The sequence below is a fragment of the Stegodyphus dumicola genome, chromosome 2 (assembly GCF_044657685.1).
Source record: "Stegodyphus dumicola isolate Sdum_Otavi_A_Nest chromosome 2, ASM4465768v1".
NCBI classification, from domain to species: Eukaryota; Metazoa; Arthropoda; class Arachnida; order Araneae; family Eresidae; genus Stegodyphus; species Stegodyphus dumicola.
Genome location: NC_140769.1, coordinates 101,380,910 through 101,408,657, shown reverse-complemented (window position 1 = coordinate 101,408,657; position 27,748 = coordinate 101,380,910). Strand labels below are relative to the sequence as shown.

Here is a 27,748-nt window from a genome sequence, read left to right as displayed (position 1 = left end):
AAAAAAAAAAAAAAAAAAAAAAATTAATTTATGAGTATTTAACCTATTACTTTTAGACTAACCCTGTTTAATAAACCTTTTTTTAGCATAATCAAGAGAGCAAGAGTTTTTTCAATACAACTTCTATACTAAAAAATTATTCTCGAATCTTGTACAAAAAGCAACAAATTATGAAATAAAAATATTTTTGGTTAGTCTATATTTTAAGGTGCCCTTTGGATTATCACTAAGTTGTTGTTTCATTTATTGCGAAATTGTTGTTTCATTTATGGTAACCTGAGTAGTTGAATGTTATGGAAACCCTATTATGATGTGATTGGTTGTGTGACTGCGATGAATTTGACGGATGGGAAAATATTTGTAAAGGCTAATTTCTGTGTTGGATGTCAGTTAGGAAGTTGCTTATTTTGTGCTGTATGCTGTAAAATGGTTGTATGTGATGAGATTAATCTGAAGTTTCTGTACAAAGTGGAACAAAAGCATTAATTGACTGGTGTGTAAATGAAGGTTTACATAGTAGTCATTATAAGTGTCCTGTTTGTATGAAGGGAATGCATATTGTTGAACTTAAAAATCATTCAGATGGGTTTGTTGCAAGAAAGGTTCATGCAAGAAATGCCACCAACAGTCCGGCACTATGGAGCATATTTTTGACTCTTTTTGTGAATTTATGTGGTGATGGCAGTATGCATATTCTAGTTCAGATAAATTTAGAAAGTTTTTGGACGCTGTTAAGGAATTTTTTGTGCCACAAACTGAAGACACAGAAATTTCTAAATATGGTACGTCGATATTTCCTTTTTGTAGTGTGTATATGCGATAACATGTATTTCCTTTTTTGTGTGATTTAAAATGCAGTTTATTGAGCTTAAATTGGCTACAAATTTTGTTCAGTTTTGGTGATGAGTAACGTTGTTTGAACATTATTTGACGTCATCATTCTTCAGGTTTTTTAAGTGAAAATAGATCAATGTGTACATGAACAAAATCATGGGCGTGTGCAATGCCGAGTTTGTGCAATTATTTGACTTATTATTGTGGTTTTGTGTAACGGCCACCTGGAAATTGTGCCTTGCTGGCCAATCACCAAAAATCAGCAATTTTCACCAAGGAGCACCATGAAATATATTTTTACCATATTGTGTGCTAATATATTTTCAATTGGAATAACTAGAATACCCATAAATAATATTTTAAAAGAAAGAATACAATGCAATTCAAATTTACTCATTATACATGCTGGAAAATACAAAGCTTCTATTTCTCAGTTATTAAAAGAAGAAAAAAACACATTGTTATACTTACCACAAGCCATGTATTGTCCATTCTGTAACTCCCTTAGGTATGAGGCACTGAAAAAAAAAATTCCTTGGATATCAAAAGTAAATATTTTATGAAATGAAATTGAAATACTGCACACTGCTGTTTTTTTCACAAAATCTGTTTTAATTTATTGTTTCATTCATAATGATATTAATGTAGCCCTATTTGTTTCCTCTAAAAAATTTTATCACAGTTTTATACTTTAAACCAGCGGTCGTCAACCCTTAGAACGTCACGAACCACTACATAAATAATATTTGGCGGACCACTTATATGAAAGGAACTTTACGAAAAGCAAGAATAAACTGGCAGATGCAAAGCAATATCAATAAACTTATAGAGTTATGCTGCAAATTTTTAATTACTGTACACATAATAATCATCGCTTACTACTCAGCAATGGTACCATCCATCAACAGTTAGACAAAACAAAAACGGAAACTTCCAGTGATGCAATTATAAACAAAAATGTGGATGAACCATCTGCATTCTTGTTTATAATTCCATCAAGTTCCATCCATAAAAATCAAGTTGCCTATTGACAAAGAGAAGAACTGTGTTATCAACGACTACAATATCATATGTTTGTAACTCGAAAGAGAATTCTAGTTCGTGCTAATATTGATAACAATAGCAGCATGTCCACGGATGCCAACTCTCACTTTCAAATGTATCTTAGATACGCCTGCAAAGGTAGCTAAAAAGTCGCTAAATTCAGAAGGAATTTTGCGAAAAGTAGTACAGTCAAAAGTCGTTAATCCGGACTCGTCGGGACTTCGGCGATTCCGGATTATCGATTTTTCCGAATTATAGATCATCGTTTTAATCTGGTAAGATGGCATGCAGAAATTACAAAATTAAAAATATGAAACCGTAATTTATGAAATAAAGAACAATTATGATATAAAGGGTATCAAAATTTACAAAAGAAAAAGCTTAATATTTATTTGTTTACTTTATTAAACATTTCTTTCAATGTAAGTTGTTACAAAGTTGCTTCGTTTTATGTGATAATACTTTCTCTTTAATTCTATAAACAGACATAATTTCTTGTTCAGTTACAAAGTTTCACTGTTCAAGTCCTGTAATTGCTGTGTCGAGAATACCGACTAACTTGTCAATTGAAATGTTTTCGTTTTCAATAACCTCTCTGTCACTTTCTTCACTATTGGAAGCAAATTATAATGACAAGGAACTTGATTTAAATCATATCAAAGACGGAGTACATCGAGATAAAATACTACATTTAGTAAAAAATTATAAGCCAAATAAAATAAAAACATCTGCCCTGAAGATAAGCATAGTGCTGACAGATCAACTTCCAATTCATTGCGCGCCACGGCGTTTCTCCCCCCCCTGCCGCAAAGCAGCGTGAAATTGATAAACAGATTTCGGATTTCAAAACATACTTTCGTTTTGTAGATCCTTTACACATTAGTAAATATATATCGGAAATTCTATATGACATAATCAAGTTCAAGCTTACTTTTATAAAATTGCTCTAACAGTCTGCAAAAAATAATAAGCCGGATCCAATTCGAAGATTAAGGAACAACGCAATCTGCAACATTAACTGAATTAGATAATTTTAGCTTAGCTTATACCGTTCGTTATACATTAAACGCGCAGGCGTAAACATATTATACACTTGCACACACGCATATTTGCAGCCGTAAAGGTCTTACGTGCACGCGTAAACGCCTATGCGCATGCGTCAACGCGACGAATGCGCAGAAAGTTTGTAGCTTTGAGGTCTGGACTATAGATCATTCCGGATTATGGGTGTCCGAATTAACGACTTTTGACTGTAGCTAAAATTAAAAAAAGTATAATCCATATTCCATTGTAGGTTTTGTTACCCATCATTTTTTAAACTGAATCTTCATAAAAATATAAATAATGTCCCAATTTTTCTGCAGATCAGCAAAACGTTATCATGGACCACCAGTTGGCAACCGCTGCTTATGAGTATTTTAATCATAATTTACAAAATAATTTACTTTTGTTTCATATACAAATTTATTACATACAGCAGAAATATAACTGTTAAAAAAGTCTGAAATTTGGAAATATTTAATCATAAGCAGAATACAGTTCAGCATAAATACTGCAAACTACCAAAAATGCTTATTTAAAATGAAAGAACTTGTGAACACATATCAAATTTCATAAAATATCAAATGCCAAGTGGAAAAATATTCAAAAATTTCAATTGCTGCTCCAAGCTTAAAATCAATGAAAGTTTTTGTGGTTTTCTACATAAATATGAAAAGAAGCCAGTTTTCCTTAAAAGTCTTCTAAGAAGGAATTTATTCTCTTAGGCCTAATCCAAGTAATCTTAATCCCAATTTCAATCTCTGCTTAAACGTGATGGAGCATTTGAGTAATACAATCTCAGTTCAAGTACATAATTTCTTTCTCTTCACATTTAAAAGTGTATCCAAAATAATTACATATACAGTTCAATATAGATTTCGCAAATCACTGATAAAACAAAGAATAATAAATCATCCAATATAAATTTGTAATGTATAAAAAATACAAAGTCTATGTGTACATTAAATAAAAAAACTGCAATTTTGTGTATATGATATATTTACTGTAAACATTTAAATAATTACAGGATACTTTTGTTCTTAATAGCACATGTCTAGTTACCAGTGTTTGGTAAGGGCAGAGAGGCCAATAAGTTCTTCCTTGTGTATGCACAATCATTCACATATTGTTATTTGAATTTTATCATTATCCCAAAATATCATTCCATTCAGAAGTGTACACAAGTCTCATTTCTGAAAATACACTGCACATATGCTTTGGTATCAGCCTCATACTGATGAAGAAGAGATAAACATCATTCATATCAAGTATCAAGCCTTTATGTACCCATCTTGCCTACAGTTTGTGGAATTACAACTTATTATAAATGATACAATAAGCTGAATTGACATTCTGTCTGTAATCCAAGATTAAGATGTGTTGGTTTCTTCCACATCACATTTTCCATAGCTGCAAGGTTAGCTTTTATGACAAGTGGACTTCAGCCAGGAGAATGCACCATAAGTGATATCAGTTTTGATCTTCTCAGTCCAGACGATTTTGTATAATACATTCCCTTGCAACATTACATATGACACATATGCCCGTTAAATTCTGATTTGATGATGAACCTGCAATAGGCCTGATGACAAACCTTCAAAATTTCACTAAACAAAAATCTCATAATACATACTTCCCTGTTCTTGTTTGATGCTCTGTCACAAAAGTATCACCGAATTCTTTTCCATGTTCTTTTGGCAGAATGTTCACTCACTGTCACTGCTTTGTGGTACCACCATCGTTTAGTAAGGAAGTGCTGTACTTGAGAGTGGTAAATGATCTTGGGAGTTGAACTGCTGTCTGTAGCATAAAAGTTAAACTTCATATCATCAGTGCAAAAGTGCACCTTTACATTCACTGTTTAATATTTGATTCTTCCTGCTACACAATCTGACTGCTCACTGAACTGAGTCTTCTAGTGGCATTTTAAATGTGACACTAAAGGATGCAATTAACTGTTCCGTTCACGTCCACAATTCAGGTTGACTACTAGCCTTGAGCACTGATGTGGTTGATTACTGCAAGGGTGGCTGTGGATACAATGCTGGGAATTCCTAACTGGAACCTTTGTTGCATTGCAGAGCATGATGTGTTTGAAGTTACTCATTATTTTGCTCCATGTATTTAGAGTTAGATGCCCTTATCATGTCAGTGGTCATTAATATGATGGCAAAGTAAGTACCATTGCCACGGTTCAACTTTACCAGTCTCGTGGTACCATCTATATTAGGAAATCAAAATAATTTATAGTTGCAGAAGCCCGCTTTGGATTTGTTAATGGTGATATCCACCAGTATATGGAACCACTGAAGACTGATGTTCAGTGCTACACAGCTAGGGTTTAAACCAAAACAGACTGTGGTATGACAACTCGAATAATCAAGGCAAAAGTATATTTGAACTTCAAGCATTAAGGAAGGCATGTTATTGTAGTTGCAAATAAAATTCCTCATTTCTATATCTGTTTTCTAACACCATCTATTAATAACTCATTGTATTGCATATCCAACACAACACATCAGCAATAAATACAATGTTTAACTTAACTTTTTTGAATGCCTGATGAAGAATACAAGCCCAAAAATAAAGATCTTAATGAAGAAAGTAAATGAACAATTCTTTAAAGTATGAATATGCTAATGCATACTACTTTATATTTTGAAAAGTAATGATGGATTTTTAAAGATTTATTTTGTACAATAAATTATTACTTAGGAAAGAAATACGATATTAAAGATCTATATTTGCTTCAAATATTTCACTCTTCAAATTTACACTTTTCTAATAATTATTACCTTTCATCTTCTATGTCATATTTCACTGAGTGCTTCCTCCCCCCAATCCCTAAACTGAAAAGAGAATTCAGCAATTCAATTTGTTTCACTTCCTCCCCTAGTTAACAATAGGCTCACTGCTTCTTTCAATGTCATCATATAGCACCCAGAAGATGCAAACACTCACTGAGATCTGAGAAATCTGCTTTTCTGAAAATAATTTCATTTCTATGTGACAATGAGTAAAATGTCTTTAGATTAATCACGAATTCTGCTTTTTTACAGTAGATTATTAGTGTTTAAAGTCACTTTATTCCACTTAAAAAATGCCAGGTCGAAGGACTTAAGTCTGAAAGAAAAGGATAAATTGTTGAAAGATTTTGATGTACTTGCTAACAGCATGAAGAGAAAAACTACACTTAAACTGAGAACTTTTCATAAAGCATTATGCAATTTACTTAGTAAATTATAATTAGTGAAGAACTAATAAAAAATATAAATATCCCAGTGAAGCTAAAAAAAAATAGAAAATCTCAAAAGAGATAGAACATTGAATCTGCTTTTCTAGCACGAATTCAAACTATATAACTAAAAAACTTTTTCTGTCTGAAGAGTTTTTCATTAATTCACTAAATACTAGGAGAGAATTTGTATCAAATGATGATGGCTCACAAGTTGGAGAAAGAGAAATCCATCAATGTTCATCAGAAACTGCACTGTGAGAAAAACAGGCAGATCATCATGCAGCTGATAACTGGATAAAGGGCATTTTACTTGGGCTGTTAAATGTATGCAAGTCATAGGAAATACAGTACAAAGTCCATAATCTGGACTCGTCAGGACTTCGACGATTCCGGATTAGGGGTTTTCAGGGTTCGTACACATTTCTGCACACGGAAAATGAGTACTTTTAAGGACTTTTAAAGACCATTAATGAAAAGAATTAAGAACCAATGAGCAAATGGGAACTGAATAAATTCAATTAAAAATATTATTCTAAGCTTGAATTTCACTTTTGTAATACCATCCTCAAAATAAAATAGATCCCTAAGTACTATCTGAAAGTAGTATGCATTATTACTAAATATGAATTAACTAACATAATTATTAATAAGTTTGAGAATAAAATAAACTTCATGCAGTTTATCAAGTAGCATTAAATATATTACACTTATAATAGTTGGACATATTTAAAAGAAGATAAGTGACATTTACGTTTTACTAATAATTAGCTTTATGTTTTTTCTTTTTCTTTTTTTTTTTTTTTTAATGTCTCATTTTGTCACATACTTGGTCAGTCTAGAGGTTTAGCAAATAGTAGGGAGATTTTATGTCAATTGGCATAGGTTAAAATGAGAAGTGAGATCATAATCAGCATGATTCATGACAAAAGACAGAATGTTGTCCCTCTGCTGCTTGTCAATAGAGAGACCTGGTGATTGGAACAAACCTGAAAGGCCTGATGTAGGCATGGTTGGCAAGTATTGAAAAGTTAGTCAAGCTCTGCTTAATGCAGTTAATGTCATAGCTTTGTATAGAGTCCCAGGGGTTGTAACCCAGTTAATAAACTTTAAGGTTCCAATAAGCCATTAAAGCACCAGAGATGATAAGTTGTTTTATATATAAGTCTCAGTAGATGCAAAGTATATTTACTTGATGGTGTTGATGATTACTTGATGGGTGTTGGATGATGGTTCGCCACACAAAGGATTTGGCGATTGGATTCCCTAAAAACCCCAATCGCCCTTTAAAAGGGGGGAATATATAAGGTTATTTCTCCCACCTTCATGGCAACCCTTCGTGGTGTAGTGGTTTGTACACTGGTAGCGATATTCCAGAGGTCCGCGGTTTGATTCCCGGCGAAGGCGTTGTTAATTTTTTATCGTTCCTGCTTTCAAAAATACCTAATGTCTCTACAAGCCTTCCCAAACATTTTGGCTAGTTTATATCGATTTCCTTCTCTTTAATTATCAATCTTTTCTGATAATAATTAGAAATTTGCCTCAATATGCAAACCAACGTTCTCGCCAGTTTCTGTGTGCTTTATCTCCTAACTTGTCAACCTCTCCACAATGTACCTATGAGGGTTTACTTGATCTGGCAAAAGTTAAGTAGTCCCCCCCCCCCCGATAGACGTGAAGCAAATTATCACTGTATCTGAAAGTAACTACAATATCAGACAAAGAACTTAGAACATAAAGGCATGTTCTGATGCTAACAAAGTCAGATACAGCTCACGGTGACATAATTAAACAAGAACAGTGAAATTCAAACTAAAAATGTGGACTAGTGGTCAAAGATAATACAATTTAATTTTAATTTAATCTGGCTCAGTAACTCTATCATATGAGGAAACAGAAATGGGAAGATATACTAAAGGCTGAAATGATAAACAATTGGGTAATTAACATAATAATAACTGCACATATCTTTGAAGAATAATTTTCTTTATGTATTCGGTTTCTTTCTTCAACGTGTTTCCTTTTAATTTTAGAATTTTTGGATTTAATTAAGGATTTCTGTTATTCTAAAAAACACTAAATGCATTTAGAATATACAGAAAAAGCGGCTAATTTTATTTCTTTAGTAATACGAACATTCAGAAGAAATATGAAATATATATGGTAAAGGCCAGTTACAGAGCAGGTGTGGCCGAATTTTTAGAATTTAGTGACACACAGAACAACAAAATCTAGAAATGGCAAAACTTTTAGAATTTAGAGCAGGCATTGGAAGCAGAATTCAGATAGGCACTATGCAGCAGAATTTAGGATACACAGAGATTGCATCAGGTGGGAAAATGCATAGCACCAGCTCTGTGTACGATGCATTTAGACATTAGATGAATCTTTTAAATTGTAAGTTTTCAATTTCTTTATTAATAAAAAATCTCTTTCTATAATGCCTGCCCAAGTGATAAGATTAGAAGCATTTTTGATATTTTCCATGTTTTGTCTACTGGAAAGTAGAGAAAATAAAGGGAAGATAAACATGTTAAGAAAACAGATTCTAGTATCAGGAGTAAAACATTCAAACATTATGTTTCCATTGTTCTTCCAGATGTTCTACAAAAAGTAAGAAATTCATCGCAAACTTTCTGTAAAATGCATCCATTACGTGTTGATATGTTGATACCATGGAGACATTTTACATTTTGTCACATATTTCTCGAATCTTCTAGAATTGTGGGTGTATAAATCTTGCCTTCAAATCCTTCTAAACTTTCCATGCTGCAATGTCGAAAATACTAAAGAAAAATTATCCCAACCAATTCTGTAACAGCAAAAAGCCAGAAATATTTTGAAGAAAAAAAGGAAGGGAAAATTGTAAAATTAATTTTATAGAGAAAACTGATGCATATTCTAATAATTTTGAACAATCTGAGACAATTACATGGGAAAAACGCTTACTATGAAAAAATTTTAAAAAAGATATTGTAATTAATTACACAGCTAATTTTGCTTTTACTAAGAGCTGTTTCGTAAATTATGCTTTATAGCTACATACCTTGTTTATTTTACAGATTTAAAATATTGTATAATAAGTTGCCAAAATCAAACTTTATAATATGACAGCGAAAAATAAAAATGTTTTATTTTAATGTTATTTTTTAAATATAGTTCTAATATATTATTATTTTAATGAAATTTATCAATGTTATCATGTTTTAAAAAAATCACTGAAAAATTCAGAAAATGCTTTATGCGCATGCATAAGCTTGTGTCTTTGAGGTCCGGATTATAGGTCATTCCGGATAATGGACGTCCGGATTACGGACTTTGTACTGTAGTAGTTTTACGAAACTGAGAATGCAATTAAAAAACTGCTATATGAAACAAGCAGACAGAATAATTGTTCTAAAGATAAAATTTTATCAGGAACATAATTATATTTTCATTAAAAAAAAAGCAAAAATTTAAAGGGTTTAGATTTTAATAGTCACTAAAAAGGTTTTTTAAGGTTTTTTTTTTTTACACTTTCGCTGAGTTTGCAGTCTACCTACTCTTGATAACCCAGCTTGTTTTTCTTTTCTACTTTATTATTAAGCGTCATTTTCTTCACACTTGCCATGTATAATTCAACAACAAAATTGCAAAAATTTTAAAAGCAGCATAGCAGCTTGTGTTTGAATTCCTGATGCAATGTTACGTATTGGCATACATTTTTCTATTTTTTTTTTCAGTCTTTTCATCATATCATTTATAAGTTATCAGTTTATCATATCAGCATTCAGTTTTCATAGTAAAAGATTGTCTGCAACACTCTTTTTGTCGTTTTATTATTAACATTTTGTGTCTTGAATTTATTAATTAAATATCACGTTCTTCGCACATAGCCCACATACAACTGAACTCAACAGCAAAATCATAAAATATTTAAAAACCACATACCTTTAGAAATTACAATAAACAGTCTTGCAAGCTGGAGGTAAAAATATTTTATTCCGTACAGTGTTGCCACTGGGTGCTTTCAAATCATTGAGTTTGTTATTCCAAAATTCATTAAAGTTTCACAAAATATGAAATTTAAAATTCATAACTTGGAATCCCAGGAGCACATGATTAGATGGAGGACTATGTTATTCAAAATCAGATGGCCCTAGGTACCAATTTTTTTGCACAGTACGAGGAACATACATACTTACATGCATATTTCACAACTTAATTTCTTAACCCTCCGAGTGTTACGAGTTTATCACTGAAATTTCAAAGTTTCTCAAAATGTCTTGAATAAGTGGTATTTTCTTGATTCTAATTAAAAAATGAATCTCTCATTTTGTAACTTGATTCCTTTTCTTCCAATATACATCCAAACCGAAATCAAATAAATTAAAAGCTAGCAGAAATTTTCATGCGTAATAAATATAGAAGGCAGCTTTCTATACAGAATTTTATGGCCGTTACACTAATAGGGTTAAAAAATATTATAGGGTGATAATATTTGGTGGCAACAGTTTGAACAGTGATTCAACATTTATAGTGCACAATGAAAAATTCCCGTTTCAAGACCAATTGCAAATTTGGGGTAACACATTTTTTGGCTAAAAATTTTTAAATAAATTTTTAAATTTCACAGTTAGATTTATCATCAATTTTTAATTATTATTTTATGAATAATTATTAAATTAATTATTAGCTATTATTCTTCAAGAAACACTTTAATCGGATATTATAATTTGCAATGCACAGGTCAATGTCTATTAAACTCAGCACTTAATAATTTCAAGTACATTTCAGAATTAAAGTTATTTTAATAAGCAGTAGCTACTGTGCTACATAATCGAATAGGCATTCTGACATTGGAAATTATTATGTTATCCAGCTTTCATAACACTGAGGTTATCATTTGAGGCACACAAAACTTGCCTATTAACTACAATATTTCATAAACCAATATTAGATTAATCCTAGAACAGGCATGTTAGTGCATATGCGTAATGTTTGGCATTTTTCACCCCAGATGGTGATACTAATTCATCTAGAATAGTTTATCACATATGAGAAGTTAACTTTTTTGTTACTACAAAACCTTTCAGTGACAAACAATTTGACTAATTTTACTTTATATTTTCCTAACAGAATTTAAATGGTACAAGCTAGTGATACACACATGTTATGTGTTGCGAGTTTGATTTCCCTTAATTTTTAATTTTCCATCTTTCATTTACCATTCTTGTTTTTTTGCCCCCTGATATTTTATAGCAACTTTATATCACTATTAGCAACATTTGTACCACATGCATAAATAATACACTAGAACACCCCACACATATTCACATTCTTCAATGCAGTTTACTTTTATAAAAAATAATGGTGTAGAACAGGCCTCGGCAACAGTACGAGGAACATACATACTACTTAATTTCTTAACCCTCCGAGCGTTACGAGTTTATCACTGAAATTTCAAAGTTTCTCAAAATGTCTTGAATAAGTGGTATTTTGATTTTAATTAAAAAATGAATCTCTCATTTTGTACCTCTCATTTTATTATGCGCAAGCGCATAATACGTTTACGCATGCGTGTTTAATGTATAAATGACAGTATAAGCTAAGCTGTTAATGTTGCAGATTGCATTGTTCCTTAATCTTCGAACTGGATCCAGCTTATTATTTTTTGCAGACTGTTATAGCAATTTTATAAAAGTAAGCTTGAACTTTCGATTATGTCAAATAGAATTTTCGATATATATTTACTAATATGTAAAGGATCTACAAAGCGAAAGTATGTTTTGAAATCTGTTTATCAATTTCAGGCTGCTCGGCAGGGAGGGGGGGAGAAACTCCGCGGCGCACAATGAATTGGAAGTTGATCTGTCAGCACTATCCTTATCTTCAGGACAGATGTTTTTATTTTATTTGGCTAATAATTGCTTAAATAAATTCCTTAATGGCTAATTAAATGCAGTATTTCATCTCAATGTACTCCGTCTTTGATATGATTTAAATAAAGTTCCTCGTCATTATAATTCGCTTCGGATAGTGAAGAAAGTGACCCAGAGGTTATTGAAAACGAAAACATTTTGATTGACAAATTAGTCGGTATTCTCAACACAGCAATTATAGGACTTGAACAGCGGAACTTTGTAACTAAACAAGAAATTATGTCTGTTTAATAGAATTAAAGAGAAAGTATTATCACATGAAACGAAGCAACTTACATTGAAAGAAATGCTTAATAAAGTAAACAAATAAATATTAAGCTTTTTCTTTTTGTAAATTTTGACACCCTTTAGATCATAATTGCTCTTTATTTCATAAATTACGGTTTCATATTTTTAATTTTGTAATTTCTGCATGCCATCTTATCAGATTTAAACTGATGATCTATAATCCGGAAAAATCGATAATCCGGAATCGCCGAAGTCCCAACGAGTCCGAATTAACGACTTTTGACTGTATATAAAATTAAATTATAAAACATAAATATGAAAGGAGCACTTTAAAACATACATTAAAAAATAAATCAAAAATGAAAACAATAATAATATTTTTGTTTCATTACAAGTTGCAGTAATGAACATACAATTTTATTTCTAAAAAATAAAAATAATAACATAATTTCAAAGAAAAAATTAATAAGTTTTGCAACGCTGACTCATAATCTATAATTAAAAAAAAAAAAAAAAAAAAAAAGCCTTCTCATTTTGTTTACATTCAATTCAACTTATAAATGGAACCAAAATATTTTCACACCTGAAATTTATTTTAAGAACAGGAGAAGCTTAACTACCAAAGATTCAGATGCTTGTATTCATCTTAAGATAACTAACTATAAGTCAGCATTGACTAAACTGATGTCACAAATACAGCATCATGGAAGCCACAGGGACATACTAGTAGCTAGAGGAGGGCAAAGGGGAACATCTGACCCCAAGCGAAGGATCCAGGAGCCACCGAAGTGATGTAAGGAATTTTTGTCTCCAGGTGTTGAAAACCAGCTACAGCTTTGGGAAGCCATTAATATCACAGAGAAAAATAAAGTTTATTCAGTTAGGTTTGTTTTTATAATAATTATAATTTTTACATTTAAAGTTTAAAATGCATTACAATTATTTTTTAAATAAAATTTATTACAAGAAAACCAAGGAAGACTATTCTAACATAAAAATACTGTTGACCCAGAATATCTTAATACACACATTTGGTTAATTTTTATCTGCAGCCAGAAAAGGTTATCTATGCCTGGTGTAGAGGCCTCAATGAAGAAAAAATGTTTCGGCTTTTCTAATTTAAAATTAAATAAATTCTCCAAATGGGTACAACAATGAATCTGAGCAAGATTTAACCCATTGCCGGTTTTCACTTTGACGGCAAAAACAGACCAAAATGTCTCACAAAAGTTTTCACTTTTGTCCTCAAAACGGGCTTGCCCCCAAGACTCAGGGTGTCTTAAAATGGTTTTGCCTAGAGCATACATTTCTTCCCATTATTCCTTTTCCGTCTGTTAAGCATTCAAGAAGAGAGAGTTGTAAAACTGAAGCGTACTCAAAGCTTAGATCCTCCTAATTTTCCCCTCGGGTTATTTGGGGCAGGGATGAACCATAAAGCCTTCAACTTGTGTTCTGTTATTAACAACTTTTAATAAGCAAGCAATCTTAATGCCATCGTTTAAATATTTCAGTGTCAGTTGCTGTATAAATTTGAATGAAATGATTTTCGAGTTTCTTTCCCTGCTACTGTAAGTTAATATACAACTTAATGTACATTATAAACGATATTTCTGTTTTAAAAATTAGTGACAGTAAACTTCTAGAAACTACAGACTATGTTTTAATGTTACATGCAGCCTTCTTTCCATCACATTCACGAAATATTAAATTTTAAACATTCCACAGAAAGTTAATATGAAACATTCTGCGCTTATAATAGAGAGAAGCTTATTGTCCGCGTCAAGTTGCGGCTCATGGATATGAAAACTCTCCAACACATAAATAAATAGTGGAAAAAATACGAATTCACGTAGATTTTATGTAAAGTAACATCGATTGATCGATGTGTATTTTTTGCATTGAAGAGGGGGGAAAAAAAAAAGAAAACTACAGTTTTTGACACCATTAGGAGTCATACATTAAAAAAAGAGATTCTTCTTTCTAGTAGAAAAGGTTATGCTATTAGAATATGACAGAGTAGATGAGGGCTATTTGCATAAGATGAGGAATGCTTTCGTGAAGGATTTTTGTAGGAAAACTGACTCGTATTCGCATTCCACAGGTGGAAAACCACGAAAACAAATCATGAGCTTAATATTTTCGCCTGGGATCGAATACCGGTTGAACTACCAGTATTCGGCTGCCACATGTAGGACCTTTACACTTACAAAGAGCCTTTCGCTTAAGAACTGTTTATCACCTCTTTCCTTCCCCGATGTTACGTTTTTGTCGGTATTAGGGGACGTTGCTTACTGTTGTTTGATTTCAATGAATAAAGGCAAATCAGAGAAAGCCTCTCAACCTGAAAGATAAAATGCCTTCAGGCAGGATTTATAGGAAACTGGTTTGCGTTCGTTTCATGCATCAGGGAATTGCATGCATCCGAATTTTGTTTACGTTTCTTTCATTTAGCTCAAAACATACGAGGACTCTCTGTTTTAAGAAAAGAATGTTTTGGGGGGTTACCCTTATAAATTTATAAGGGTAAATTACTTGTATTAATGTTACACATGGAGGGAAAATCACGAAAAGATCCGTACAGTTAGCTCGTTCATCAGTATTCGGAGCCATATTTAACTACTGTGGTCAATGACTTTAATCACTTGTGTTCTAATGGGCCTCATGAGCACTGCATTTTTGTTGATCAGGCTATTTTATGTCAAAATCGCACGGAATTTACCAAAATTTAAAAAACTGCTTTCTGACGAAATATTCCAGTAATTTTGATTTATCTTAAATTTCGAAATGTGTCAGGTTTCTGGAGTATGTGTACATGTGAGAATATAACATTTAAATTTAGTCATTTTAAAGATAAATCAGATAGCATATCTTTTATGTTACATTGAGTAATCTTCAGTGCTATGTAATTAATTCCCTAAATATGAAAGTATGTGAAACTTAAATTAACTATAGCAAATCATTCCATAGAAATATGCTACGCTTGTATTAGTCTAGAAAGGATCAATTATGCTTAAATATTGTATTATGCATGTCAAGTAACAATTTGTCAGCGGTATAGATATCATTAATTTAAAGGAGATAATTACAATATGTGTGGCTTTTGTTTTAGCACAGTTTTGCTCCCGTTACTTTTAAGCTAAACATATCACTTGAAATAAATTTCTTTCTAAATTCATAGGGATATTATTAACAATTCTTCTTTATAAATATAAATTTTATCCTTTATTATATAAATAATTGATATGATTAAATTTGACATTCTAATAAATATTTTATCTTAACTTATCAGGTTCAGTGTTTCTCCTTACTTGCTTGGGGAACATTGAGGAACCTGACTCGGAACAGGGAGCTTACTAAAGCTATGTTCAATAAATGTGGAAAGTAGACATGATACACAGGAAGGGTATACGAAACCCTTTATTTTTCATTCTTTACAATAATTTCCGTACTTCGGAATACAGAGACCAACTACTTGTGGTCTGAACGTAAGAATATAAAAATATTTAACTAAACTCTAACTTAACTTTGGAATAATAACCAAGGGCCTACGTGGAAGATTGGCCGTATATTAACAGGAAGCCGTATGTAGTACAGAGAACTGTTAACACTACAATATGTTTAAAATTATCACGAGGATTAAACCTCTGGCCTGGAAGGCAACCAGCAACCGAGTAAAACTGCTAAGGTAAGCAGCCTGCTTCGACTAACTAATTCCTCTCTCTCGCTTGGCAAAAAGCCACAACTTAAGTACTTGGCGTTCGCCAGACAAATTTGCATAAATAAGTTAAAGCTTTTAATTCTGGCCGGAAGTAGAAAATAAGAAGTGATAGTAAAGATTTAAAATAAAAATAAACGTTAGTAAAACTTAAGATCCTTACATACTTCCCGCCAGAGTTAATTAGTTTGAAACTGAGGTCTAAAACGACTTTGTTGAAAACTTTTAGCTCTAGAATCTAACGCGAGGCCAATCTTTTACAAACATTTCTCACTAGAAACTAGAAATTTAAAAAAAAAAATTGTTTTTACAATATCAGCTCCATTGACAACCAATTTTTCATTTGTACTGCATCTAAACAGGAGCTTTTATTCAAATCTGGTTCCTTCCAGAGATCTGGAAAGAAAACTAGTTTAATGAAATGTTACACAATGAAATGGCAAGTAACATGAATATTTATATTTCTCTTAACATTCTTATTTCATTCATGACTTTATTTTAATTATCTCTCCCCCTGCTCTCTGACATGTGTTGTAAAAGAAAACACCAAACACGGATGTGTTTATGTGTACGTGTTCAACACTGCCGCCTACAATCAAAACACTAACGTGTTAAAATTCAACATAACAAGACCTCGTAACACACCCTATCTTCAACTCTAAACCCTGAGGTACTATTCTGAAAGTGGCTAACTCTGAAGTGTAGCGTCAGAGAGCCTAACTACATTCATTCAACCTTTAACACATATTCACCATAATTTGGTCTTTTTACAGTCACACGAATAAGTTTAAAATTTTTTTTTTGCATTACTTTCACTTTTACCATATCACAGTATTTCTTAACATTTAAAATAACAGTTCACATTGTATATAAGAACATATTAACATGCCGTTAATTTTACGCATTTTAAAACATACATTAGTAGTACGTTGTTAACTTCTATTCTTTTCCAAGCAAGTGCCAATTCTTCTACATTGAAATACTACATTTCAAAAGTCTTTCAGACTAAAACTTCTTTCTTGCCAGAATGTTTTAAATAAAATTTATACAATAACTTCTACAATATTCAAGTATTTACACATTCCTATTATACATCAACTTTAGTTTTACTTGTGAGTAATTGAAAAACATAATACCAAAATCGGTAACAACTCATTTCTCGCCTTTTTGGCGATAAAGGTAGACCTCACATGAGGTAAAACTTCTTGAAATCTGCCACTTGCAGTAAGAATGAAAGATTAACTTAAGTTTGCAAAGTAACATAAAATTTTACTTATCTTTGTGATATTCGGACATTCTTTTCTCAGCCCAGTCCTGGAAGGTAGCGAAGATTCTAGTTTGATTTATCCTCCTTCTTGTGCGGGCTCGCCCTTCAGTTCCTTCCTCCATGTGCTTTCTTTTCCTTCCAGTTTGGTCACCCTTGAAGACCTTCTTTTTAGCCTCTGCTTGTGATCTCGGCCGTTTGATGGCAGCTGGTCTTGGCGGAACCGGGACACTTCTCTCTCGTTCCTGCTTGGACCTCATTGCTGGCCGTTCAAATTTTCCTTGTATCTTTTCCTCCGCCGCTAGTGGCCCTTCCGCAGTTCGGCGACATTTGCTACAGAGAGTCCTGTCCGATGAGTAGATCTTCCGTTTCGGAGCCGGGTTATAGTTGCCGTTATTTCTCCTGGCTCTCTTTGCATTCGTGGTACTTCTCCCTTCTTCATTCTGGGGGTGGTCGTACTCTTTCTTTTCTGGTCGGTGGAACGGCTTCTTTTTCTTGTTACCTTCAGTTTTCCATCGGGGAAACTTTCTTTTCAATTGCTCCTGCCTCCTAATGGCTTGCCCTTGTGATTGTCGTTGTTCCACCTCTGGAGCTTGTGCCTGCCGTGCCGGATCCTGCAAAAGATCTCGAAATATTGGCATTTTATTACGATTATAAAATGGTTTTATCTGGTCAACGTTTGCGGTGAATGTTTCACCATTCCTGGCTTTTAACACCACTACAGCCTGAGTTATTTTTTTCTATGACATATGGTCCTTCAAATCGTGGATAAAATTTGGCAGTTTTATCTTCTGGTGCTGAAGAAAGTGAATGCTTAATACTTCATGTCCTACTTTATAAGTTACTCCCCGTCGTTTCAAATCGTAATAAAGTTTTTGTTTTCTCTGTGCTACTTCAGTGTTCTTTTTTGCTTCTTTAATTAATTTTTCTATATCGCCCATTTTAAATTCTGGGGCTCTTTGTTGAACATAAAATAATTTATCTAACGGCGTTATAATCTTTCTGCCTAAAAATAACTCAGCAGGAGTTTTGCCCGTCGTATCATGTTTTGCGGTCCTAAGGGCGAAAGCTAATTCATTGACATAGTAATCCCAGCTTTTATGAAAATTTTTAACATAACTACGGATAATTTTCACTATATTTCTATTGACCCGTTCCGCTATATTTGATTGCGGCCGATACGGGACCATTTTTAAATGACGTATGCCCAGTTTTTTGCACATGTCTTCAAATATATTACTTACAAATTGAGGACCATTATCCGATATAACTTTTAGGGGCGCCCCGTATTTTAAAATATATTTATTTAAAATAGAATCATTAACTAATTTCGCGCAGGCTCGTTTTAAGGGAACAATTTCGGTCCACTTACTAAAATGATCAACCATAACAAGGAGATACCGACTTTTATTTAACTGACTTTTTGGGAAAGGGCCCAATAAATCGATGCCAATTATTTCATTTGGAAATTCGGATTTAATGCTATTTAGAAACCCGGCCGGGTGGAAATTAATATAATTAACTGCTTGACATGTTGGGCAGGACTGCACATACGCCCTTGTTAACTTTTGCAGTTCAGGAAAATAGACTGCCTCGCGTACGCGTTGGATAGTTTTTCGAATACCAGCATGAGAAGCTAATGGGGAGTCGTGTAACTCCTGCAGTATATTTAATCTAAGACTAGCTGGGATAACAGGTCGAAATTCGTTGTTGGAATTTGTAGTTTTTGTATAAAATAATAGACCATCTATTAGTTCGTAATGGGCCGCCCTATTTCTTATCGCCACAATATCTTGGTGGCTAAAATTTTCAGGAGCCTTTAAATACTCATAAATGCTTCCAAACTCAGGATCCTTACCCAGTTCGGTTATTACAGTTTCTCGGGAATTTATTGTACATGCTGTGAGCATTGCCACCTTTACAGTATTACCTTCTTCATCTATTTTTATTCTGGATAGGGCATCTGCTACGATATTTTCCTTTCCGGGGGTATGCTTGATTACCAGATTATATTCTTGTAGCTTGAGTGCCCATCTTATTAACCTTGGGGATAAGTGTTTCCCTGAGTACAATCTAGTTACCGCCGCATGATCAGAATACACTGTTATTGGCGCATTTCCAAAATAGACTCAGAACTTTTGCACTGCTAACAGAACTGCAAGTGCCTCTCTCTCAGTCGCGGAATAATTTCTTTGGTTTTGATTTAAAGTTCGACTAAAAAATGCCACGGGCGAATGATTTTGCGAAAGTACCGCTCCTACCGCATAATCCGAAGCATCCGCTGAAATTTCTAAATTCTCATCCTTTTCAGGAAATTTCAACACAGGGGCTTGCGTTAATGCTTGTTTTAATTTTTCGAAAGCACTATTGGCTTCAGCCGTCCACGAGAATCTTGCCTTTTTCCTTTTTAATTTTAACAATGGTTCAGCAATAGCTGCAAAATCTTTTATAAAGGACGTATAATATGAACAAAGTCCTAGAAAAGAAGAGAGCTTCTTCGCCGTGTTTGGTGGCGGATACTTTTGCACAGCGATTATTTTTGATTCGTCTGTCTCGATTCCTTTCTGAGATATTTTGTAACCTAAATATTTTAATTCAGGGGCTGCAAATTTGCACTTTTCGACATTAACTTTTAGATCGGCCTCATTTAATAAAGAAAACACCTGTCTTAAATCCTGTACATGTTGCGCCAGATTATCACTAGTAATAATGATATCGTCTAAATAGATAAATGTGGACTTTCCAAGAACAGGCCTTAGCACAATGTCCATACATCACTGAAATGTTGCCGGTGCCCCTGAAAGGCCAAACGGCATACGCAGGAATGCATAAGTGCCAGACTTGGTTATAAAAGCAGTCTTAGGCACATCTTCCGGTCTAACCCCTATTTGAAAATAACCAGTCGTTAAGTCTAAAGTAGTCATGTATTTGGTAGAAGTTATGTTCCTTAGAATTTCTTCGATAATAGGTAACGGATATACCGGATATTTAGTTATGGAGTTTAATTTACGATAGTCGATCGCGAAACGCCACCTTTTTGGGTGTGTTAATGGATAGTCATTATTTTTCTTACATAAAACCACCGGGCTAGCATAACTACTTGAGATGGGCGTTATGATCTTTTTACGTAGCATATCGCTGATGTGCCATTCTATAATTTTTTCTTTATTCTTATCATACCGGTATGCTTTGTGGCGAACTGGCATTGAATCTCCGGTGTCAATACTGTGGTTAGTAACTTGAGTAAATCCTGGAATATCACTAAATAACGAAGCAAATTCACTTACCACTTGTCGGATTCTTTGTTGCTCTTCATTAGGCAGGTGGTCAAGGTTTAACATCGGCGGCTCCGATTTTTCTTCTCGAACTGGTTTCATCGTCAGCTTAAGGGACGCTTCATTAAAATCCAGCTTTGCTTGTGCCTCTGAAAGAAAATCTATTCCTAAGATAATATGTGCTTGCAGATTCTTTACTATAAAAAACATAACCTTTACTTGTTCGTCCTTGATACGGACGTATAGCGGTAATTTACCTATGCACTTACATCTTTCTCCTTGCGCAGCTAACACTCGTATTATCCGAATTATATATGCGATATTTACGAAAATACTCCCTAAAAAAATCTTCTGCCACACAGGAACACTGCGCGCATGTATCCAGGAGTGCAGTGGCTGGGATATTATTCACCAACACTTCAATCTTCGGAAGAGTCAAATTTTTCACCATTACTGTATTTAACTTGAAGGAAGAGGGGTTTTCTTGGCCTTCGGATTTCCGCACCCTCCCGTCAGCAGAAATCCGTTTTAGTTTAAATCTTGTTTTTTCCTTTCCAAGCTTTCCTTCTTTTTCCACTGGCCTTCAGACTTTTTTCCTGGATTGCTATTGAACTGTCGACGTTCGCCGGCTGTTTTTGGATGCTTGGGTTTCCTTGCCCACTGATTCGCTTTGCTTCCGTAGCCGTGTGCTTGACTTTGCTGTGGTCTTGGCGCACCAAATTGGTTTCGTTGTTGATATTGGCGTCTTCTTTCAATGTCCGCCGTTCTTCTACTTTCAAACTGGATTGCTAGCTCAAATAATTTTTCCAGTGTAGTCGGATTCCTTAATTCAATAAAGTCTTGTACTTGGGGAAGTAACCTCGGCAAAATCACTTGAATTATCTCAGGATCCGGACGGTTTCCATACAAGAGTTTGAAGACATGAATTTTTCTTAAAATAAAGCTTGAGAGATTTTCGATTCTTTGCTGATATATGCTGAAAAGTTCCGTTTCTAATTTCGCACGATCCCTTACGACAGGGAAGGCTTTTACTAGGGCAGTCTTGAAATTTTCGTATGTATAGGTGGGACTTCCTGATTGACCCAAAAGACTTCTGCCTATACATTTGAACCAATTAAGCGCTTGGCCGCTCAAAGCGCTGGTAGCTAAGGTGACTTTCTGGAACTCATGTACTGGATACAGCATGAAGTGGTCATCCAATTTTTCCAAAAAACTGGTTACCGGTGAGTTTCCATTAAATGTTGCTTCTGGTTTCATCGAAGCGCGCATGGTCTGGACTATGCAACCAAATCCTTCCAGGGCGGCAGCTGGCATTCTGGATTCTGAGCCGCTTCTGCAGGCAGCACAGGTTCTTCTTGAAACTCGGCCATGGTTATTCTTCTTCGTTGGGCGCCACTATCAGGTTCAATGTTCCGTCTTACTTTCTTTGGGAACATGCAAGGACCTGACTCGGAACAGGGAGCTTACTAAAGCTATGTTCAATAAGTGTGGGAAGTAGACAAGATACACAGGAAGGGTATACAAAACCCTTTATTTTTCACTCTTTACAATAATTTCCGTACTTCGGAATACAGAGACCAACTACTTGTGGTCTGAACGTAAGAATATAAAAATATTTAACTAAACTCTAACTTAACTTTGGAATAATAACCAAGGGCCTACGTGGAAGATTGGCCGTATATTAACAGGAAGCCGTATGTAGTACAGAGAACTGTTAACACTACAATATGTTTAAAATTATCACGAGGATTAAACCTCTGGCCTGGAAGGCAACCAGCAACCGAGTAAAACTGCTAAGGTAAGCAGCCTGCTTCGACTAACTCCTTCCTCTCTCTCGCTTGGCAAAAAGCCACAACTTAAGTACTTGGCGTTCGCCAGAAAATTTGCATAAATAAGTTAAAGCTTTTAATTCTGGCCGGAAGTAGAAAATAAGAAGTGATAGTAAAGGTTTAAAATAAAAATAAACGTTAGTAAAACTTAAGATCCTTACAAACTTTCTGAAAAATTTAATTCCTTTTAAAATGTATAAAAATGAATTAAATCCTTAATTTTTTCCAGTCTTCCAGTTTGCATATCCGTATATATTATAAGAAAGTATCTCATTCTTTTTTGAGGGCTGTTGTGATGTAAATGATAGTAGATCAGACTAGCAGTCGGAAGGTCTGCGGTTCGTATCCGTGAGAGAGCATAGAAAATTTTTCGTATTTTCTCCTCAGAAAAACGGAATGTATGGAAACGTGATAGACAATAATTCGTGAACACATGAATTAGGCCAACAGAGTCTCGTGCTTCTTGTCTTTCGCCCTATAAGTGGGAAAAAATAAGGAATTATGCCATTCTACCTATCTTCCAATTAGAATTTGGAAGACTTTGGTGGTAGAAGAATAATGACAGCCCTGCTGAATTTTTGCATTTCTTGCTTCAAAAAAATCCAAGGTCCGCCTATTATTCCGCCTTTCGCAAATTTTTCAAATTTACTTTTTGTGGTATCGCTTTTCCATTACAGTATGTTGATAGGTGAAACAACCCCGTAAAACGCTTTTTTACATAAATTACATTCAAGTTACTTTGAAACACAATTTTCGGAATTAAACTTCCTACATACGGGTTCCCTCTTTTTGATACTTCTAGTAAATTTATATTAAGAGATAATATAATCAATATTTCTTTAGTAAATAAATTATTATTATCTTACTTTGCGCAAGTATTAGAAAAACTTGTTTTGAGCTAAGTGAATTTTAGATCATTCAACATTATACCTCAGAGAGTATATCTTTTCTAGTAGATTTTGTATTGCTTGAATTTTGAGGGAAAAGGAAAGTCCAGATTTCTACAAATTAAAAAAAAAAAAAAGAATATACTTTCCTCCGTTCAGTGCTGTATCTATTTACTGACAAATTAACACCAATAGATAGGCTGTTTTCTCTCGAAAGTTCAGCCTTTGTGTAAACGATTAGGGGAAACTGGAAAAGAAATAAAATAATTTTTCACTCATGAATCGGCATCTTCAAGAAGCATCGACTCCCAGTGAGTAAAAGCGACCATCTGGGAAGATGTATTTTAGCATAAAATGGTTTGGAAATCCAAATAACATTAATTTAGAGAACTTTTTATGGATGCAATATATAATTCTTAGATAAAAGTATAAAAGTAAGTAAAAGGGGGCGATGTAGGGTGTTTTTCGCTACTTTTAATTTTTAGAATAGGGCTCCAAACATATTACTGTCGACCCTGTATTTAGATTTGCTAACTTTCTCGATAACCTACCGAGTTCAAATTTTGTACTCGGTAGCACGCGATATCTATCTTCTAAGGTAGAAATAGTCCACTTCCGGTGAACTTTCTAAGGAAAGCTTACATGCATTTAGGTTTACATATAGACAAAGATCATGAAAATTCCATGCAGCTGATCTATTCCGTCGCTGAAAATAGAAGCCTACAAAAATTGATAGTGTTGTGTTGCTTCAGCGACTAGATTTCTCACTTTGATGTTGGAATTAGAAATATAATTACAAAGATTTCCACTAGAGAAGATCATAATTCATTATTTTTTTCACACATATAAAATCTGGTTAAATATGTTTCCTCGTTTATAAATTACAGAAGTTTTTTTTAAATAATTCCTGATATTTTAAGGGAAAATTTTCATGTATTTATTTCTTGTAGCAGGTTTAAATAATTGTTGATTGAAACCACACTAATTTTAACTAACAATCTGAAAATGACACAAATGGCGTGAACTCTTTCATAATCATATTACTTACTCATTAGCATTAAAAAAAACTTAACTTGGGTTGAAGATTACCTCAGAAGATTTTCTTTTTAATTTCTTAATTTAAATGCCATACAGTCTGGTAATACATAATAATAAGTCTGGTTATACTATAGCCATACTAATTCAGAAGTCAAACAACAAAAATCAGCCTTATACCTACAAAATTTTCACAGGACTAGTTTCGATGGTTTTACCAAACCATCATCTTCAGCTGCAAAACCGCAAATGAACAAGATAGGAAATAATGATTAGATAAGATAAGAAAGCCTGGACAAGAATAAGCAAGTGGCGCCATCTGTTGGCGAAACCAGAACTAAAACATAATTTCTGTAAAAGCCGAAGGCAAATTTGGATTGGAATTAGGATCGTTAACTAGAACAGAAAGATTTTTATGAATGTGAAATGCCTCTAGAAAATCCAGTTCTCCAATGGAAGATGTTTTTTGAATAATTTTGGCAGCAGAAAAATTGAAAGTGTGATTTTCGGACCAACAATGTTGAGCAACAGAAGACTTCTGTGTTTCCTTTTTTCTAACATATGCCTCATGTTCTTTGACGCGAAATTTTAAGGCTCTCCTAGTTTGGCCAATGTAAATTAAACCACACTGGCAAGGAATCCTATAAATACCCCAGGAATTCATATCCGGAATGGGGTCCTTGAGTATAGAAGTTGGAATTTTATTGATGGGAGAATAAACAACCCGAAAGTTAAACTTCTGCAAAATATGTGCAACTTTATAGCTAATTGATGGAAAGAAGGGAATGACAACAGAATTTTTATAATCTCCTAAAATAAGAGTGTGGCTTTTAGTGTGTTGAGATGAGAATTTTTTAACTGCTTGATTAATAATGTTGGGTGAAAAGCCCCTGTCAATAGCTATTGCTTTTAAATAATTTAGTTCTTCATCAAGGGCTAGTTTGGAGGAGCAAACTTGAAGAGCACAGAAAACATAGGAATAAAATGAAGCTAACTTTTGTTTAGTCGGATGACATGATTTAAAGTGTGGTGGAAGGCAAACCGATGAAGGTTTACGGTAAACTGTAGTACTGAAGTTGGATGTGTTACGTGTGACCAGAATGTCGAGAAACGGAAGAGAATTGCAAGTCTCAAGTTCAAAAGTGAACTGAATAGCAGGATCAATAGAATTCATTGTTGAAAGAACTTTATTTAAATCATCTTTATTACCTTCAAACAGGGTAAAAGTATCGTCTACGTAGCGGAACCATGCCGGGAAGTTTAAAGTTTCAAACAATTTTGATTCATAATAATGCATGTAGATATCAGCCAGGATGGGACTGAGGGGGCTTCCCATGGCTAATCCCTCAGTTTGCTTGTAATATTTATTTTGGAAAACAAAATGTGTTTGTTTCAAACAGAGTTGAGTGAGAGAAATTAGCTCATCAATTTCGATGCAAGAGAAATGAAATTCGCGAAGTCTGGTTTCTAGACATCTTAATGCACCCTCCACTGGGACATTGGTGAATAATGATTTTACATCAAAAGAACCATGAGTAAATTACTAGGAGAAATGTTTTTAACCTTTTTTACAAACTCTATTGAATTTTTTATGGTGTAAATGTTATTGTCTAAGAGAGTGGAAAATCTAGAAACTAAATATTTAGCTAAAGGATACGAGGCAGTACCTAAATTTGATACAATAGGGCGGAAAGGAATACTACTTTTATGAATTTTGGGAAGAGCATATAATCTGGCACAATTCGCAACAGATGGGATAAGCTAATGTTTTAAGCTGCTTGAAATGATTTGCGAAGATTTGATCGCAGTAATCATTATTCACCAATGTCAATTTTGATGTAAAATCATTATTCACCAATGTCCCAGTGGAGGGTGCATTAAGATGTCTAGAAACCAGACTTCGCGAATTTCATTTCTCTTGCATCGAAATTGATGAGCTAATTTCTCTCACTCAACTCTGTTTGAAACAAACACATTTTGTTTTCCAAAATAAATATTACAAGCAAACTGAGGGATTAGCCATGGGAAGCCCCCTCAGTCCCATTCTGGCTGATATCTACATGCATTATTATGAATCAAAATTGTTTGAAACTTTAAACTTCCCGGCATGGTTCCGCTACGTAGACGATACTTTTATCCTGTTTGAAGGTAATAAAGATGATTTAAATAAAGTTCTTTCAACAATGAATTCTATTGATCCTGCTATTCAGTTCACTTTTGAACTTGAGACTTGCAATTCTCTTCCGTTTCTCGACATTCTGGTCACACGTAACACATCCAACTTCAGTACTACAGTTTACCGTAAACCTTCATCGGTTTGCCTTCCACCACACTTTAAATCATGTCATCCGACTAAACAAAAGTTAGCTTCATTTTATTCCTATGTTTTCCGTGCTCTTCAAGTTTGCTCCTCCAAACTAGCCCTTGATGAAGAACTAAATTATTTAAAAGCAATAGCTATTGACAGGGGCTTTTCACCCAACATTATTAATCAAGCAGTTAAAAAATTCTCATCTCAACACACTAAAAGCCACACTCTTATTTTAGGAGATTATAAAAATTCTGTTGTCATTCCCTTCTTTCCATCAATTAGCTATAAAGTTGCACATATTTTGCAGAAGTTTAACTTTCGGGTTGTTTATTCTCCCATCAATAAAATTCCAACTTCTATACTCAAGGACCCCATTTCGGATATGAATTCCTGGGGTATTTATAGGATTCCTTGCCAGTGTGGTTTAATTTACATTGGCCAAACTAGGAGAGCCTTAAAATTTCGCATCAAAGAACATGAGGCATATGTTAGAAAAAAGGAAACACAGAAGTCTTCTGTTGCTCAACATTGTTGGTCCGAAAATCACACTTTCAATTTTTCTGCTGCCAAAATTATTCAAAAAACATCTTCCATTGGAGAACTGGATTTTCTAGAGGCATTTCACATTCATAAAAATCTTTCTGTTCTAGTTAACGATCCTAATTCCAATCCAAATTTGCCTTCGGCTTTTACAGAAATTATGTTTTAGTTCTGGTTTCGCCAACAGATGGCGCCACTTGCTTATTCTTGTCCAGGCTTTCTTATCTTATCTAATCATTATTTCCTATCTTGTTCATTTGCGGTTTTGCAGCTGAAGATGATGGTTCGGTAAAACCATCGAAACTAGTCCTGTGAAAATTTTGTAGGTATAACGCTGATTTTTGTTGTTTTACTTCTGAATTAGTATTTATTCGGCGTGTTATTGTGTCTTAATACTATAGCCATATCAGTGGCCGATAAGACCGCTAAATATTAGTTGTTCGATTTGGATTCAAACTCAGACGAATGAATGCGATGGCTGTAAGGTATTTTTCTATGTATAACATGAGTATGAGCTATTCGTTAGAAAGTCCTCTATGAAGGCATTTTTCTCCTTGAAAGCAAATAGTCCTCGTGTGTTTTGCTGTAT

The 27,748-nt window shown here is 33.9% G+C and overlaps 1 protein-coding gene across 1 annotated transcript in view; it reads right to left on the bottom strand.

The window, feature by feature from the left end:
* Positions 1-27,748, bottom strand: part of RNaseX25 (Ribonuclease X25) — a 126,930-nt gene that overhangs the window by 60,944 nt on the left and 38,238 nt on the right. Inside the window, exon 3 of the mRNA XM_085810967.1 lies at positions 1,306-1,352. Coding sequence (XP_085667093.1) covers positions 1,306-1,352 — 47 coding nt within the window. The remainder of the gene's footprint in view (positions 1-1,305; positions 1,353-27,748) is intronic.